The sequence below is a fragment of the Mya arenaria genome, chromosome 12 (genome assembly GCF_026914265.1).
Source record: "Mya arenaria isolate MELC-2E11 chromosome 12, ASM2691426v1".
In the NCBI taxonomy this organism is placed as follows: domain Eukaryota; kingdom Metazoa; phylum Mollusca; class Bivalvia; order Myida; family Myidae; genus Mya; species Mya arenaria.
In genome coordinates, this window is record NC_069133.1 from 1,804,971 (window position 1) to 1,818,451 (window position 13,481).

Genomic DNA, 13,481 nt, shown 5'->3' on the forward strand with positions numbered 1-13,481 from the left:
AATCGATTAGTGTTGAAAATCATCACGTGACAAAAATGTTGTCATTAACTACAACATACGGGCACTGAAATTCCTCAGCAGGAAATAATTGGACATCCACCATTTTGTTGTTTTCCAAATTAACTTCCATGTAAAATAAACTGGATTTTCTGTTTATTTTAGAGTTTAGAGCTAAAATATAAGTTAAGTCCTTACTTTTAAGAGGATCTTTGAGAATGACACCTCTTATAAATGCAGCTATGGCTTAGAAGCTGCAGAAATCGTACAAAACGACAATCAAGTCTTTGTTTTTGTTTGGATTGTGAAAGGTCACAAAGAAAAGAACAGATGAATTATAGATTTTAAGACAAGTGATTAAATTGCCTGCTTTGGCCGTCGGCTGCAATGGAGCTGTACATTGAAACGCTCACAGGTGCTGCGTTTGAGCTCAGGGTTTCACCCTTTGAAACCATCATGTCGGTGAAAGCTAAAATCCAACGTTTGGAAGGTATTAAATGTTTTCATTTTACTTCTATTCTTTTAGAAGTATTTGTGAAGTGCTAAGACATTAAAAATCATTAAAGTATCCATATCTGATTTTACCTTTGCTTCTGATAGTCTTCTAAATATTGCAAACAGAAGATCCTTTGTTATGTAGGCAAGAATATCATTATTATTAGGATTGCAGTTAGAATTTCAAAAACATTTATGACACCACCTTGAAAGATTTGTTTTTGGTCATTTGTCCTGCAGTGCAAGTGCACCTGAGCTTCTAATAGCCCTGAACATCCAGTATTTTTATCACAGTGAAAATGAATATGGCAGACAGTGCAATCATTTCTTCAGAAAATAAATAGGATTAATATTTCAATATGGGGAATGTCACTCGCCCAGGAGGACAAGTGTGATTGAATTCATTTTCGTCCCACGTCAATATTCACTTACAAATTTGTGGTGGATTTGTTGAGGCCTGCATACATAATGTAATACAGGCAGAATGAAGTGATTTAATTCATTTTTGTTTTTACTCTTTCTGTATATATAAACAGAGTTTTACTGTGTATTAACCTTGGACAGTGGCCTGAACATACTTCTTATGAAGATATAAATAATTATAGATTGTTAGTTTAGAGTGAACTTGTGATTGGTGATAAAGGTTTAAAACTTGCCAAAACAATTTTTAACTTTAATTGAAAGGTACAAATGTAGATCAGTGACTCCTTTCAGTAAAGTTGCTATCCCTTTCAGCTTATACTTGCTGATTTATGTATTTAAAAAGCTGATATTTTTACAACAGATGCATCATTTGTAAAAACATATTTAAGCATTGACTTATGTACATTTCAGAACCATATGCTGGAAGCTCACATATTAGAGAGCCAGTTAAGACATTAAAATGTTTGTTTATTTACTGATTTAGGGATCCCTATAGCTCAGCAGCACCTGATCTGGAAGTCAGAGGAGCTTGAGGATGAGTATTGCCTGCATGACTACCACATCCATGATGGCGCCACCCTCAAACTTGTGCTGGCCATGCGTGGCGGTCCCATCAACACTCGCAGAAGTAAGTCTTTTAGAGCCGCCCAGGGATAGTATTTATGGATACCTGTTTTGTTGACCATTGTGAAAGGTCCTTAGCTTGAGGATTAATGATGAGAGGGATTCTCTGAAGGCATGTGGATGGAACAAAAGCTGTTATGAATTTGAAACTTCCATAGATACACAGAGATCTGATGAGCAGCATATTTGCATAATAACGATTCCAAATCATTGAAAAAACAATTTAAATTATTTTCAAGCGATGATTAGCCTAATTATTGAGAGAACGTTCTGTTTTACTTTATGTTTATTAATAAATCAAAACATGAGTAATAATACGACTACACAAGCTAATGGCATAAATCCATGGTGACAAAAAATGTCTTCCGCAGTTGAATACATATAGGTTAGATAATAAAGTTTTTATTCTTTTTACTGTATTAGTTTCCAAATCATTGGATGAAAATAATGCTTAACCAATGCAAAAGCCTGAATACCAATTAAAAAAAAAGAGTTGGTAATGACCCAATTTATCAGATTTTGAATCCTTTTTGATCTTAACAGTGAAGCTCTGCATTTTATTATTATAAATGCTTCTTGCTAATTTAACCTGTTGAAGCATTATTTGAAACCTGTTTGCTAAAAAATTGTATGCTATAGGCAGGATTGCCTGTTGCTGTTGCATACACATGGAAATGTCTTTCCATAGTCTGACTGAGAAGACTATTCTTTTGTTCCAGTTCCCAGAAGAAAGGAAAGTTTTATACACATGTACACCTGAGCAACCTAATTTGACATATTGATTATTTTGACCATTTTATCTGATATATTGATGTTATATTGACAGTCCCAATGGAGGATCCTGCCCTGCGAGAGATGGCAGAGTATGTGGAGGCAAACCGTGATGAGATTCTCGAGAAATTACCGGGAAACCGTCAGGTGACCCTGGTTGTGTTCCGTGAGGGCGATCAACTCAGTTTCTTTCGCGTAGTTGATCGTGGAGACGGGACACTTACACCTCTCTCAGAATCTCTAAGGTAACTTGTTATTGTTCAGTTATAACTTATATTGGAAGGGGGAGACAGATTATATTTATTTTTAAACACTTTTGTATTTCATGAAAATACATTGAACCAAACACATATTAAACATATAATTTTAAGGATAGAAGAGATAGCTAAAAGCTAAATACATTACGTCAGTCTGTCACATTTTCATATCCACTCTGTATCTCCTAGGATTTTCATGAAACTTGTTATTAATGTTTACCTCCTAGAGAAAACTTGCAGAACTCGCATTTCAAGCATGGGGGTCCAAGGTTCAAGCAATGGGTTATGTGTATTCTTTATAACTGTGACACCCTTTGAAGGATTACGTACAACTCATTCAGATCATTGATAAGTGTAAAACCCACATTCCAGGCATGCTTGCTAATGGTCATAGTTGGAGGTCCTCTAGAGGTTTGAGCCTTAGGTTTTGCGTCTGCTGCTCATGAGATTTGTGGCATATATTTGCCTTCTTATGACAGGGGATAGAACATGCATTTGAAACTCCACATCATAGTTCATTTTTAGAGGAACAGATTGAGACAAGCATGGCAGTGACATCTGGGTCCCCCCCCCAAACAACCGTCTAGTTTTAAGCAGAGAAGATCAATGTAAACCAATGTAAACCAACTAAAAAATGAGGCATATAAAAACCTTGTTTAACAATCTGATTGCAAACTGATAGAAGGCCTGTGAAAAGCAATATACTTGTTAGGTATGTATGTTAATAATCAAAATTATATATAATATATAAGTTGGCCTGAACCAAGGTATTAGCAATAATTAAACTTAATATTATTAAATGACTTGAGCGTTACTTAATGAACTATAAAGGGACAATTGTTAAGATTTTCATCAACATAAGTTGTCCATTAAATCAACATTCAAACACTTACAAATATATTAGACTATAATAATGTTAATATTTGTCAAAATAAACCAATATTTCAGCAAACATAATCAGCAATGATTGCAGAACCTGTTTAAAGCTTGGCATCTGTAGTATGGTGATGTGATGGTATTGTTGAATTATCAGCAGGCGTGTATGGCCTCTTTAACTGAATCACATTACTTTTGCAGTAATGTTGAAAGTCAATTGCTTCAAATGAATACTTGGTTTGAGCATTTACAAACATACATGTATCCAGCAATGTGCAAACTTTAAGCAACAATGTTTTACTACTACAAATTATTTTCAATACCTTCATCTAGTCCAGAAAAATGTTTTCCCAATAGCATAAAGCTGTTTGCCAACTTCAAGAGAGGGAATTATTTAAGGAATGATTTACGGTTCCTACATTGCATGCTTTTATTTCAGTGGTGTTTCAATGTACAACTTCAATGATGAGGAGGAAGAGGAGGATGCCCCAACCAAGGAAAAGGTGGAGGAGAATGAACAACTCAAAGAAAAAATGAAACAAATCAGGCTCAAAATGGATAAACTAAACATAAGCAAAAAGGTATATACGGATAAATCAGGCTACCCTTAGTATTAAATAAGATTCAAGAACTTGAATTATTTTTGAAACTAAATACGAGGGCTCCCAATCATCCAAACTTACTTATGTATAAGGTAAGATATCTTGCATATAATATATCTTTTGCCTCTTTCATATAAGTTTTAGAAATTCTGGTTAAGGTTTTGCATGTTAGCACATGTCAATAACTGAAACTGAAACTTTTATACAATCAAGAATAATAAATGTTATTTTCATTTAATGCAAATTTTGCAGCTTTTTTGAAGTGGTGAACGTTTTACATGTAATCTAATTTAAAAGTGATCCATGCACGTTTCACCAAAACTTGGCAATCCATAAACTTTAAAGCCGCATAATAGTTGAGCTCGCTCTCTCTGTGCATCTTTTGTTTTAAAAAAGCTGGTTTAATTAGTTACCTTATTACAGCTGTACAAAGAAAACTAATTTTCCTGTGTTTAAAATGATCATTTGTGTGGAGTCTCATCGAGTTCTTTGTAGAGTTAGGTCAAAATTATTAAAGGGCACAAGCCTTGTATTGATAAAATGTTTAAAAGACATGCTGAAAATGAGACTTCTACATAGATGGGCTTGACAGAGCATATACTAAAAGCATTTGTTCTTTCAGCCGCACAGAAAGCCGCATCCTCCTACTTCTGGTCGAGCAAGCAATAGAACATCGCGTCTCCGACACCTTCCGGCCAGCACCAGTTACAGCCTCAGTCCCAGCGCCACCCTGAACCGTAACCTATGTCTTCCTCCAGTCGGTCACTCCATAGGTCACGTGGGTCACTCTTCTCTTGCTCTGCGACACTCACTTGTCAAGGAACGCATGGAGAGGATAGACCACCAAGAAGAAAAGGAAAAAGCATCTGCAGCCTTTGAGTCTTCACTGCAGGCAGTTGCCGGAGCGTCCAAGCTGGCCTCGGACTCCGATGATTCAGACAGCCCTAGTTATGAGGAGCTGTCCAGCGCTGCTGCCCAGCAACTCGACAGTCTGGAGAGGCTGAGTAAGGTCCTGTCAAGAGTTATGGATGGAAACAGCTCCAAGCAAGACAGTAAGGATGATTTTGAAGAAATTCAAGACATATCTCAAGATATTAATACTGACAGTAGCAGTGCATCTCCTCTAGATAAACCTATAGCAGATTATAATGGACTTAAAGAACCAGGCGAAAATATTGTAGGTAAATCTGAGAGCAGTGACTGTGATAAAATAGCAAGCTGCGCTCCAGCCAGTGTTAAACAGGAACTGCTGGACATGGGGAAGTTGGCCAATGAGGCCACACCAGGGCCATCAAGACCAGTTACCTCTGTTAAAAAAGAATCCTCTCACAATTTCAATGATACAATGCGAGTAACGCATTCCTCAAGGGCAAAATCTAAGGTTAAGGACTATTCTTTGTTTGACAGTCTGAGAGACACTCTTGGCGCTAGTTCCTCCATGTCTCGACATAGTTCACTAGATAAGCGTAAGGAGTTTACACTAGAGAGTTTAACAACAAGTGAGGCAAGGGCAATGTCTGGATTGTTGCGTCAGGCTTCCTTGGAAAAAGTTGGATCCTCACGTATTGGAAATGTGACTGTAACAAGTGCTAGTAGAAACCGTGTAACAGGAAATTACATGCTGGGAAATTCTACATTCAATGAAGGTCGCATTACCACTCCAGATGGAAGGCTGCTGGTAAGTTGCATATTACTACTGACATATATATGTGAGCACTATGGCAATATGATGGCTTACTTAAAGTACAACGTTCACTGAAGCATATTATAACTCATTTATTCTGGAGTTTATCATATAGCCTCTGAACATGTTGCTTGTTCAAAAAAATTGTTATGTTTGTCCATTGGTAAACGCAATTAAATAGACCAAATCAAATATTGAATTCTTTAATGTTATTCTAAATGTCAAGTTATAATGAATTAATGATTGATTTCAGTCTGCAAGGCTGCAGAGGATGACTGCTAGTCGAGATGGGCGAATCCTTTCCCCTACTCACCGTTTGCCTCCTGTCAAGGCAAAGAAAAAGGCGTCAAAGAGGTGCTTCGTCTGTGCTAAGAAAACTGGTTTAGCCTGCAGCTATACCTGCAGGTAAATTTGCTGTTTCCACTTTTTACACTTTGTGCTTAAGTTGGCATATATACAAAGCAGGGTTGATATTAACCACTGCCCGATTGCCCGGGGCAAGTAATTTTTGCAGACGGGCAGTAGTTTTTAGAATCTACCTGCCCGATCGGGCAGTAACAAAAAAACTCGTCATAGTGGCGACATTTCGGGTAAAAAATAGTAGTCCGTACTCTCCTTCTTGGAGAGTATTTATCAAACCGAAACTAATGCACTCATTGGTTGTTGACTCGAAAAATCGGGTCAAACGGAGCACCTCTGACATTTTCATTCGAAACTACGATGGCGAAGACTGCCGAATATTTTCCGATAGAGCTCGAGTAATTCCGTCTAGATCCGTTGGCCAATCGCGTGAGCTGCACCAAATCCATATAGCTAGCATTCCAGTTAATGCCCTCACAATGTACACAAATGGTGTTTTGACAGTCGACACTGTCAAGTTTTTTTAATGTTTCAAACGAAAAAGGGTAAGTCATCCGAGAAAAAGACCAAAACGACGCTGGGTTGAGTCTTGGGGGAACAATTTTCCTGGACTCAGACACAGCGATTTTTGGCTATTTTTCGGACTGCTCCAATTTTCGGATGCTCGGTTTTTGGAACTTTACGATTTCACTTTACATTGCGATAAATTGTAATTTACTTCTAAATAAATGTAAGATTACAAGGCTAAGATAATAAGAGGTTGACTGTTCGTTCTTATAATTCAATTATATTTCATCCTTAATAATTTGAATGTATGTGCTATTAGTTACAAATTTCATGACAACTGATTTATTTCAAATACAGCAAGCCTTGATGTGCTTGCCCGAATGGATTTTTTACTTGCCCAATTTTTTTGGGCTCATTTTGTTGTTATATGGAAATGGGTTTTGATGTGAAGTATAACAACAAAATGAGCCCCAAAAAATTGGGCAAGTAAAAAATCCATTCGGGCAAGTGAAAATGGCTAGGTGGTTGCCCGAAGGGCAACCAAGTATTAGAATAAGCGTCAAGCCCTGCAAAGGTATTACTATTAGTTTGCCTTTGCTTTTCATTCAAATGGCTGCTGCCATGAGCATTTTCTTACAATCATTATTGCTTTAATATGCATAATTGCATAAATAACAACAGGATTTACTTTATAACAAACAAAATAAACACACATGGATTGTTTTGTTTGCAGCACATGGTCAAACCAGAGTTGTGGCCCTTAAATGAGCATTTCTGGACTTGTGTCGCTCAAAACTATATTGCCTACTACCTAGTCATGAAACTTTAGGGCACTTTAAATATGGTGATGAAGTTTTGTATCTGGGGGTTTGTTTATCTGGGGGTTTGTTTTCTGTTGCACTTAGTAAACCAGAGCTTGGCCCTTGAATTAGCAAAAATTGGCATTTCTGGATATGTCACTCAAAACTATAAACACTTAACTGCCTAGAAACATGTTAATGTTAATAGGGTGATGACATTAAGCACATGGGGTGACATTTCCTGCTGCTAGTAGAATTAGAGTTACGGCTCTTTGGCATTTCTGGACTTGTGTTGCTAAAAACTCAAAAACTATTGCACCAAGAGTCTACAAACCTTGCCAGATTGTTACTTAGGTGATGAAGTTGTGCAGGTGGGATTTTGTTTCCAACTGCTCCTTGTTTGTTTAACTCATAATTTTGATGCACATTGATGGAGAATGGAGAAAATAATAGCCATTGCATTTGTTACAAACCTGGGGTCATCCATGTCTTATGGACACATTTCTAGTTGTCTCAAATTTTTGAAAAACAGCAAACAATGGCAGAAAAACACTTTAATCTTTTTACCTTTAGAACATAATTTTCATCTGTCCAAGTATTTTGCTAAATGTTGAGTTAAAAAAAGTTTTAACATCTGCATTATGTAAGGCATATATTTTATAACAATATTGATTTGAATATGACCCAGAAACCTTTTTTAAAGTACAGGGCAGAAAATGGTTCTAGTGAACCTACTCCTTTTGTATGCAAAAGCCTTGATATGATGACAATATAAACCCGTGTGTCAAGTCTCATCACTCAGACCATACTATTTGTCAGTTGTATTCCGCTTTGTTTAACTAAGACACATGGATCAGTATTGCCATCTGCTTATGCTCCTCATGTTTCTGTAAATGATAAATGCGTTGTTGAAACAGAACATAAGCGTGGCGTATTGGATATTTGCCTGGTCTTAAATTTTCTCATATACTGCAAACTTAACTGTCAGTTTACCCTAAGAAAAAGCTTTGAGTAGATAATTTTCTTTATTTGCTGTATTTGTTATCTATTTGCACTGTCTCATGTCTGAAATCTAAGAATTATTTGCTTTTGAATTTCATTTTAACATGAGGGCTTACACTGTCACACATGTCAAATATAGATGAACAGGCATGCATTACATTGCGACTTATTTAGAGCCAAAGTTTGGTCTCATTCCAAATACTAAAAACATATTTTTTTCGCTAAAACAATTACTCAAATTCTCAAAGGCTAGTCTACTTTTCTCTATTAGTCTATATTTTTTGAGGTTTTGACTTCAAAATTCAAACACATTGACTGTTTTGAGGAATGATGTGCCAAAAAATATATTTGGTATTTTTAGAGGCTTATTGCTGTTTGATTTTTTTTTATACTTATTTTTTTACTTCTCTTCACGGGGCAGTTTTGTCCCGAGCATAACTTGAGAATTCTTTGAGGTATTGATTTACTGTGTCACCAATATGTGTTATTTTCATAGCTTTTATAAATGATAGTCTATTTAAATATGTGGTCATATTTTTTTATTTAAGATAGTCCTTGAAAATCAAATAAAGGTCCTTGAAAACTCCTTGATTTTTTTGCCAGTCTGTCTGTATGAAACCTGTGACTTCAACTGTACAAAAGAAACATTATTTTGTGTTTTGTCAACTCAATTAAAAACTGCTATGCTTTTAAAAACAAGAGGGCCCTGAAGGCCCTGTATCGCTCACCTGATCCAATTCAAGTGTGAAATAAGTGTTTTCAGGGCGAGGGCAATTGTGACGGGGGAGGGAATAAGTGTTTTTCAGGGCACTGGAAAGTGCAACGAGAGGGGACTTAAAAAAAACAAATTAAGGACTAGTTTTCAATGCTACATGTTAGATATTATAGTTGAGGGTATTACAGTTTTAGAGAATTTGAAATGTCAGTCTGGTGGTCTACTACCTTAGAAAGGATGCGTAATTGTCTTTGTACATTTTTATTTTCTGTTCTTGTTTTGGTTGGAGTATAAACAAGAAAATTGTCAAGTTCCATGAACATATGGTCATAAATGTGGCCTTTAGAGTGTTAACATACTTTTCCTATTATTTGACCTGGTGACCTAGTTTTTGACCACACATGACCAAGATTCGAACTTGGCCTAGAGCTAATCAATATAAACATTCTGACTAAGTTTCATGAACATACAGTCATAAATGTGACCACCAGAGTGCTAACAAGCTTTTCCAATGATTTGACCTGGTGACCTAGTTTTTGACCGCACATGACCCAGATTTAAACTTGACTTAAAGATTATTAATATTTACATTCTGACAAACTTTTATGAAGATACAGTCATAAATGTGACCTCTAGAGTGTGCGTCAATTTGACCTGGTGACCTAGTTTTTGACCCCACATGACCCAGATTCGAACTTGACCTAGAGATTATCAATATTTACATTCTGACCAAGTTTCCTGAAGATACAGTCATAAATGTGACCTCTATAGTGTTAACAAGCTTTTCCTTTAATTTGACCTGGTGACCTATTTTTTAACCCCAGATGACCAAATATCGAACTCGTCCAAGATTTTATTGAGGGTAACATTCTGACCAAGTTTCTTTAAGAGTGTGCCCAAATTGTGACCTCTAGAGTGTTAACAGTCAAATTGTTGACGACGGACACAGGGCGATCACAATAGCTCACGTTGAGCACTTCGTGCTCAGGTGAGCTAAAAACTAAAACGAAAAATTCCCTGATGTTGAATTCCTTATTTCTATATAATAGGACCATTGACTTACCATACTTGATGCCTTCTCACCAACAACGGGCATTAAATAAACATACATTCCAGCTAGTGATACTTCTTATTACAAGAAGGTGGTGTAGTGGGTATATTAATCACATCCAGTGATTGTGCAGCTCTAGTTTTTATATACTTCATCATAAAATTGGACCCCCAAACTGTTGGGAAAAGTTTAAAAAATGGTACCGTATATACAAACTTGATCAGTCTGTTTTGTTTTTCTGTCTATTTTTTAATGCATTCTTGCCTGGCATTTTTAAAAATAAAATACTCTTTTGTCCAAATCAGATGCCCAGGACCCCTTTCTAAAAATGGTGAAAAAACACTATATATTTATCTTGTAAGTTAGGTTATATTAATTATTTGCTTGTGAAACAAACGCTCTGGTGGTTTGGCACTTAAAATTATATTAAAAGTTTTACTTGCAAAATGGATGAAATGGATCTAGATATATGTATGTGTATTTATTGGTTTTGAAGTTATTGCAATATCGTTTACAATAATGTTGATTATTATCACAAAAATACCTGTCTTACATTAAAATTTTACTAATCACAGTAAGACAGGCAGCCCCCTGGGAGTAAACACTTTCACAGGTATCAATATATACAATAATGTTTTTATACTTCACACTAATAAATGATTTACAATTAAGTATAATATTTTTGTGTACTTCAGGTGTGGTAACAACTTCTGTGCCAGTCATCGCTATGCAGAGTCCCATGACTGTACATTTGACTACAAAACGGAGGGCCGTAAGCTCCTAGAGCAGGCCAACCCCGTCGTCAGTGCTCCCAAGCTACCCAAAATATGATCCCACCAACACAACTGTTGTGATATATTCCTAAAAAGACTTCTCTTACTGTTCACGTTGTTAAATTTTGTTGTTGCTGTTGTTATTGAAATACATTTTTCTCTATTTCCTTATCATGTTGACATTAGCAGTTACCAATAGGATTGAATTTATTCACGTTTTACTGCATAATTTGTTAATTAAATCAAAATTTATTGTTAAAAAAGTGAAAAATATTCCTTAATGTGTGTTGTTTTTATTTCGTTACTGCCAGTGACTTTGCACTTGTTTTTCCATTTATTTTCTAATTGTTATTATAAGTATAAATAATACAGTGTTCTTTTGAAATTGCTAGTTAAAACTCTAATAATGGTGGTTATTCACCATACATGTAACTAACTTTGTTGATTTCTTGTCTCTACTAACTTGGCATTTAAAAAAATGTTGACAATCTGCAAGCAATTAAAGGTGCACATATGTTGTACTTGAGGGTAATAATTATTGCAAGGCTTTTTAACTTTCTGTTACTGTTCAAAAGAATGTATAAATTGATTTCTTGATATATCAGATTTTAAACTTAAGGTCATATGTTAATATAATAAGCACAATGCCTTTTGGGATAGTTGAGTGTTGTGTTTCAATAACTCGGATTGAAATTTAGGCAATTTGTACCAATTTATATGTATTTAATATGAAATGTATCAAGTATACTGCAGTCATTCAAGGTTATTAACTTGTGATAATCCCAATTTATAGAGTAGTCTACGATTGTTAAGATGTGCTTGTTCATTTTATCTTTTACTTACAGTTAACAATTTTCATTCCATATCAGCTTTTAAGTAAGTTTAAAACCTTTCAATGTACACCATGTATTAAATAGAGTTTATATTAATAATTACCGTTTAAAACTATTTTCAGTATTTAATTAAACTTAACTATAATTGATTAAATGTTTAAACCAGTTATAAATATCATTAGTTGCAATCATGTTAATTAGTATTTTTACATTTTATCTTCGTGTTTAGTGCTTAGCTGTGATATAGATTGATTTGTCAGGGGGGTATGTAGCTAATGCCCAGTGCTGGTCAGTGTCGGTCATCCGATCTCAGGTCCAGCCATCAAAACTGACCAGTGGCTGGACATTGCCTTCTTCTACACGGCTCACAGAAACTAGAAATGATCACTGATTGTAATTCAATGTGCACAAGTTTCTTTGATGTCCTTGTACCTAGTTAATTTAGTTGTTGTATTTTGTGACACAGGAAATTGTAAACAGAATATTTGTTTTCTTGCTTGTCAGTTTTTGTCACAAATGCTATCAGAACATTATATGGTGCTTTGAAATGTGAGTAGTGTTGATGAAAGTCAGAAATATTAAATGAATCATGATATTGTTGGAATAAGTTGTATACTAAGGAATTGCCATTTGACCTGAAAGTATTGTAGTGTACAGTACTACACAACAGATAATCAAGTTCAATATATGGTTCAATTAGTAAAATACAACATAGGTTTCACAATGTACAATCTAAATCATTGTCCAGTTTCAGTAGGCTGTGTAGAGCCATGTACTATAGTGAAGACATACTGTCTGCTTGTTATGTAGAACGAACTGCAGTGATATATTATATCATGCACAATGTTATTGAGTGTGACATAAATGATAATAAAAATAAATAAAAAATATCAAAATAAACATTTGTTGTGGCTTTTTTGTCTTAAGAAGCAGCTGTAGCTCACTGTGTCTGTATGCAATTTAGTTATTTAAGACTTTTCCTGGTAATGAAGATTCTTGCATACCGGACGTGTGTTTCCGGTCATGTGACCAGTGCTGGAAAACCCCATCTTACATACCCCACGTAAGATGAGTCACGCGCAACAACGCGCCACTTATTTCATTTATTGTATGGTTTGTGAAAAAAATATTATGCCATTTTAATAAAGCGCAATCAAATATATATGTTTGCAAGACTTTTGATTAAAACTGAACATAAATAATCGTTAAAAACGCTATCTTTAGCTATTCAAAATTACTGCGCTTTATGACGTTGGTAAACAACGTCGCACGCGCTTTTTGGTGTAATAGTACACAGGTTCGTTTTCAACGTCATTTTTTCCACAAATTGATAAATTTAGATATGCAAGAAAAAAATATCAATCATGTTTTTCCGGTCCGGATCGAAAAATCCGTCCCTCGGCAAGCCTCGTTACCGGCTTACGCACGTGCCCTCGGGTCGGATTTTTCTATCCGTACCGGAAACACATGATAGATACTTATAATATAACATGTACATAAGGGAGTCAATTTGTGAGGTTTTAATTCAAACTTCTGCATTTACAAAGAGCTTAAAATCAGTTTTTACAAGATTTAAAATAATAAACTGCCTACATTTAATGTTATAAGCATCGATTCGTCATCATTCAAAAATAATGTTTGGTGTCAATCAAGAGCTTCTCGTTCTCACTTTCTGCTTCTATCATTTTAATACATGTACTACCCTACCGGT

General features: G+C 35.4%; 1 protein-coding gene across 1 annotated transcript; it reads left to right on the plus strand.

Moving 5' to 3' along the window:
• Positions 1–55: 55 nt before the first annotated feature.
• Positions 56–12,670, plus strand: LOC128212122 (AN1-type zinc finger protein 4-like). Its single transcript, XM_052917405.1, has 7 exons — positions 56–487; positions 1,400–1,543; positions 2,366–2,555; positions 3,883–4,024; positions 4,668–5,723; positions 5,983–6,134; positions 10,860–12,670. The coding sequence occupies exons 1-7, from the start codon at positions 385–387 to the stop codon at positions 10,993–10,995; spliced, it is 1,923 nt and encodes a 640-aa protein (XP_052773365.1). The 5' UTR covers positions 56–384; the 3' UTR covers positions 10,996–12,670.
• Positions 12,671–13,481: the final 811 nt, after the last annotated feature.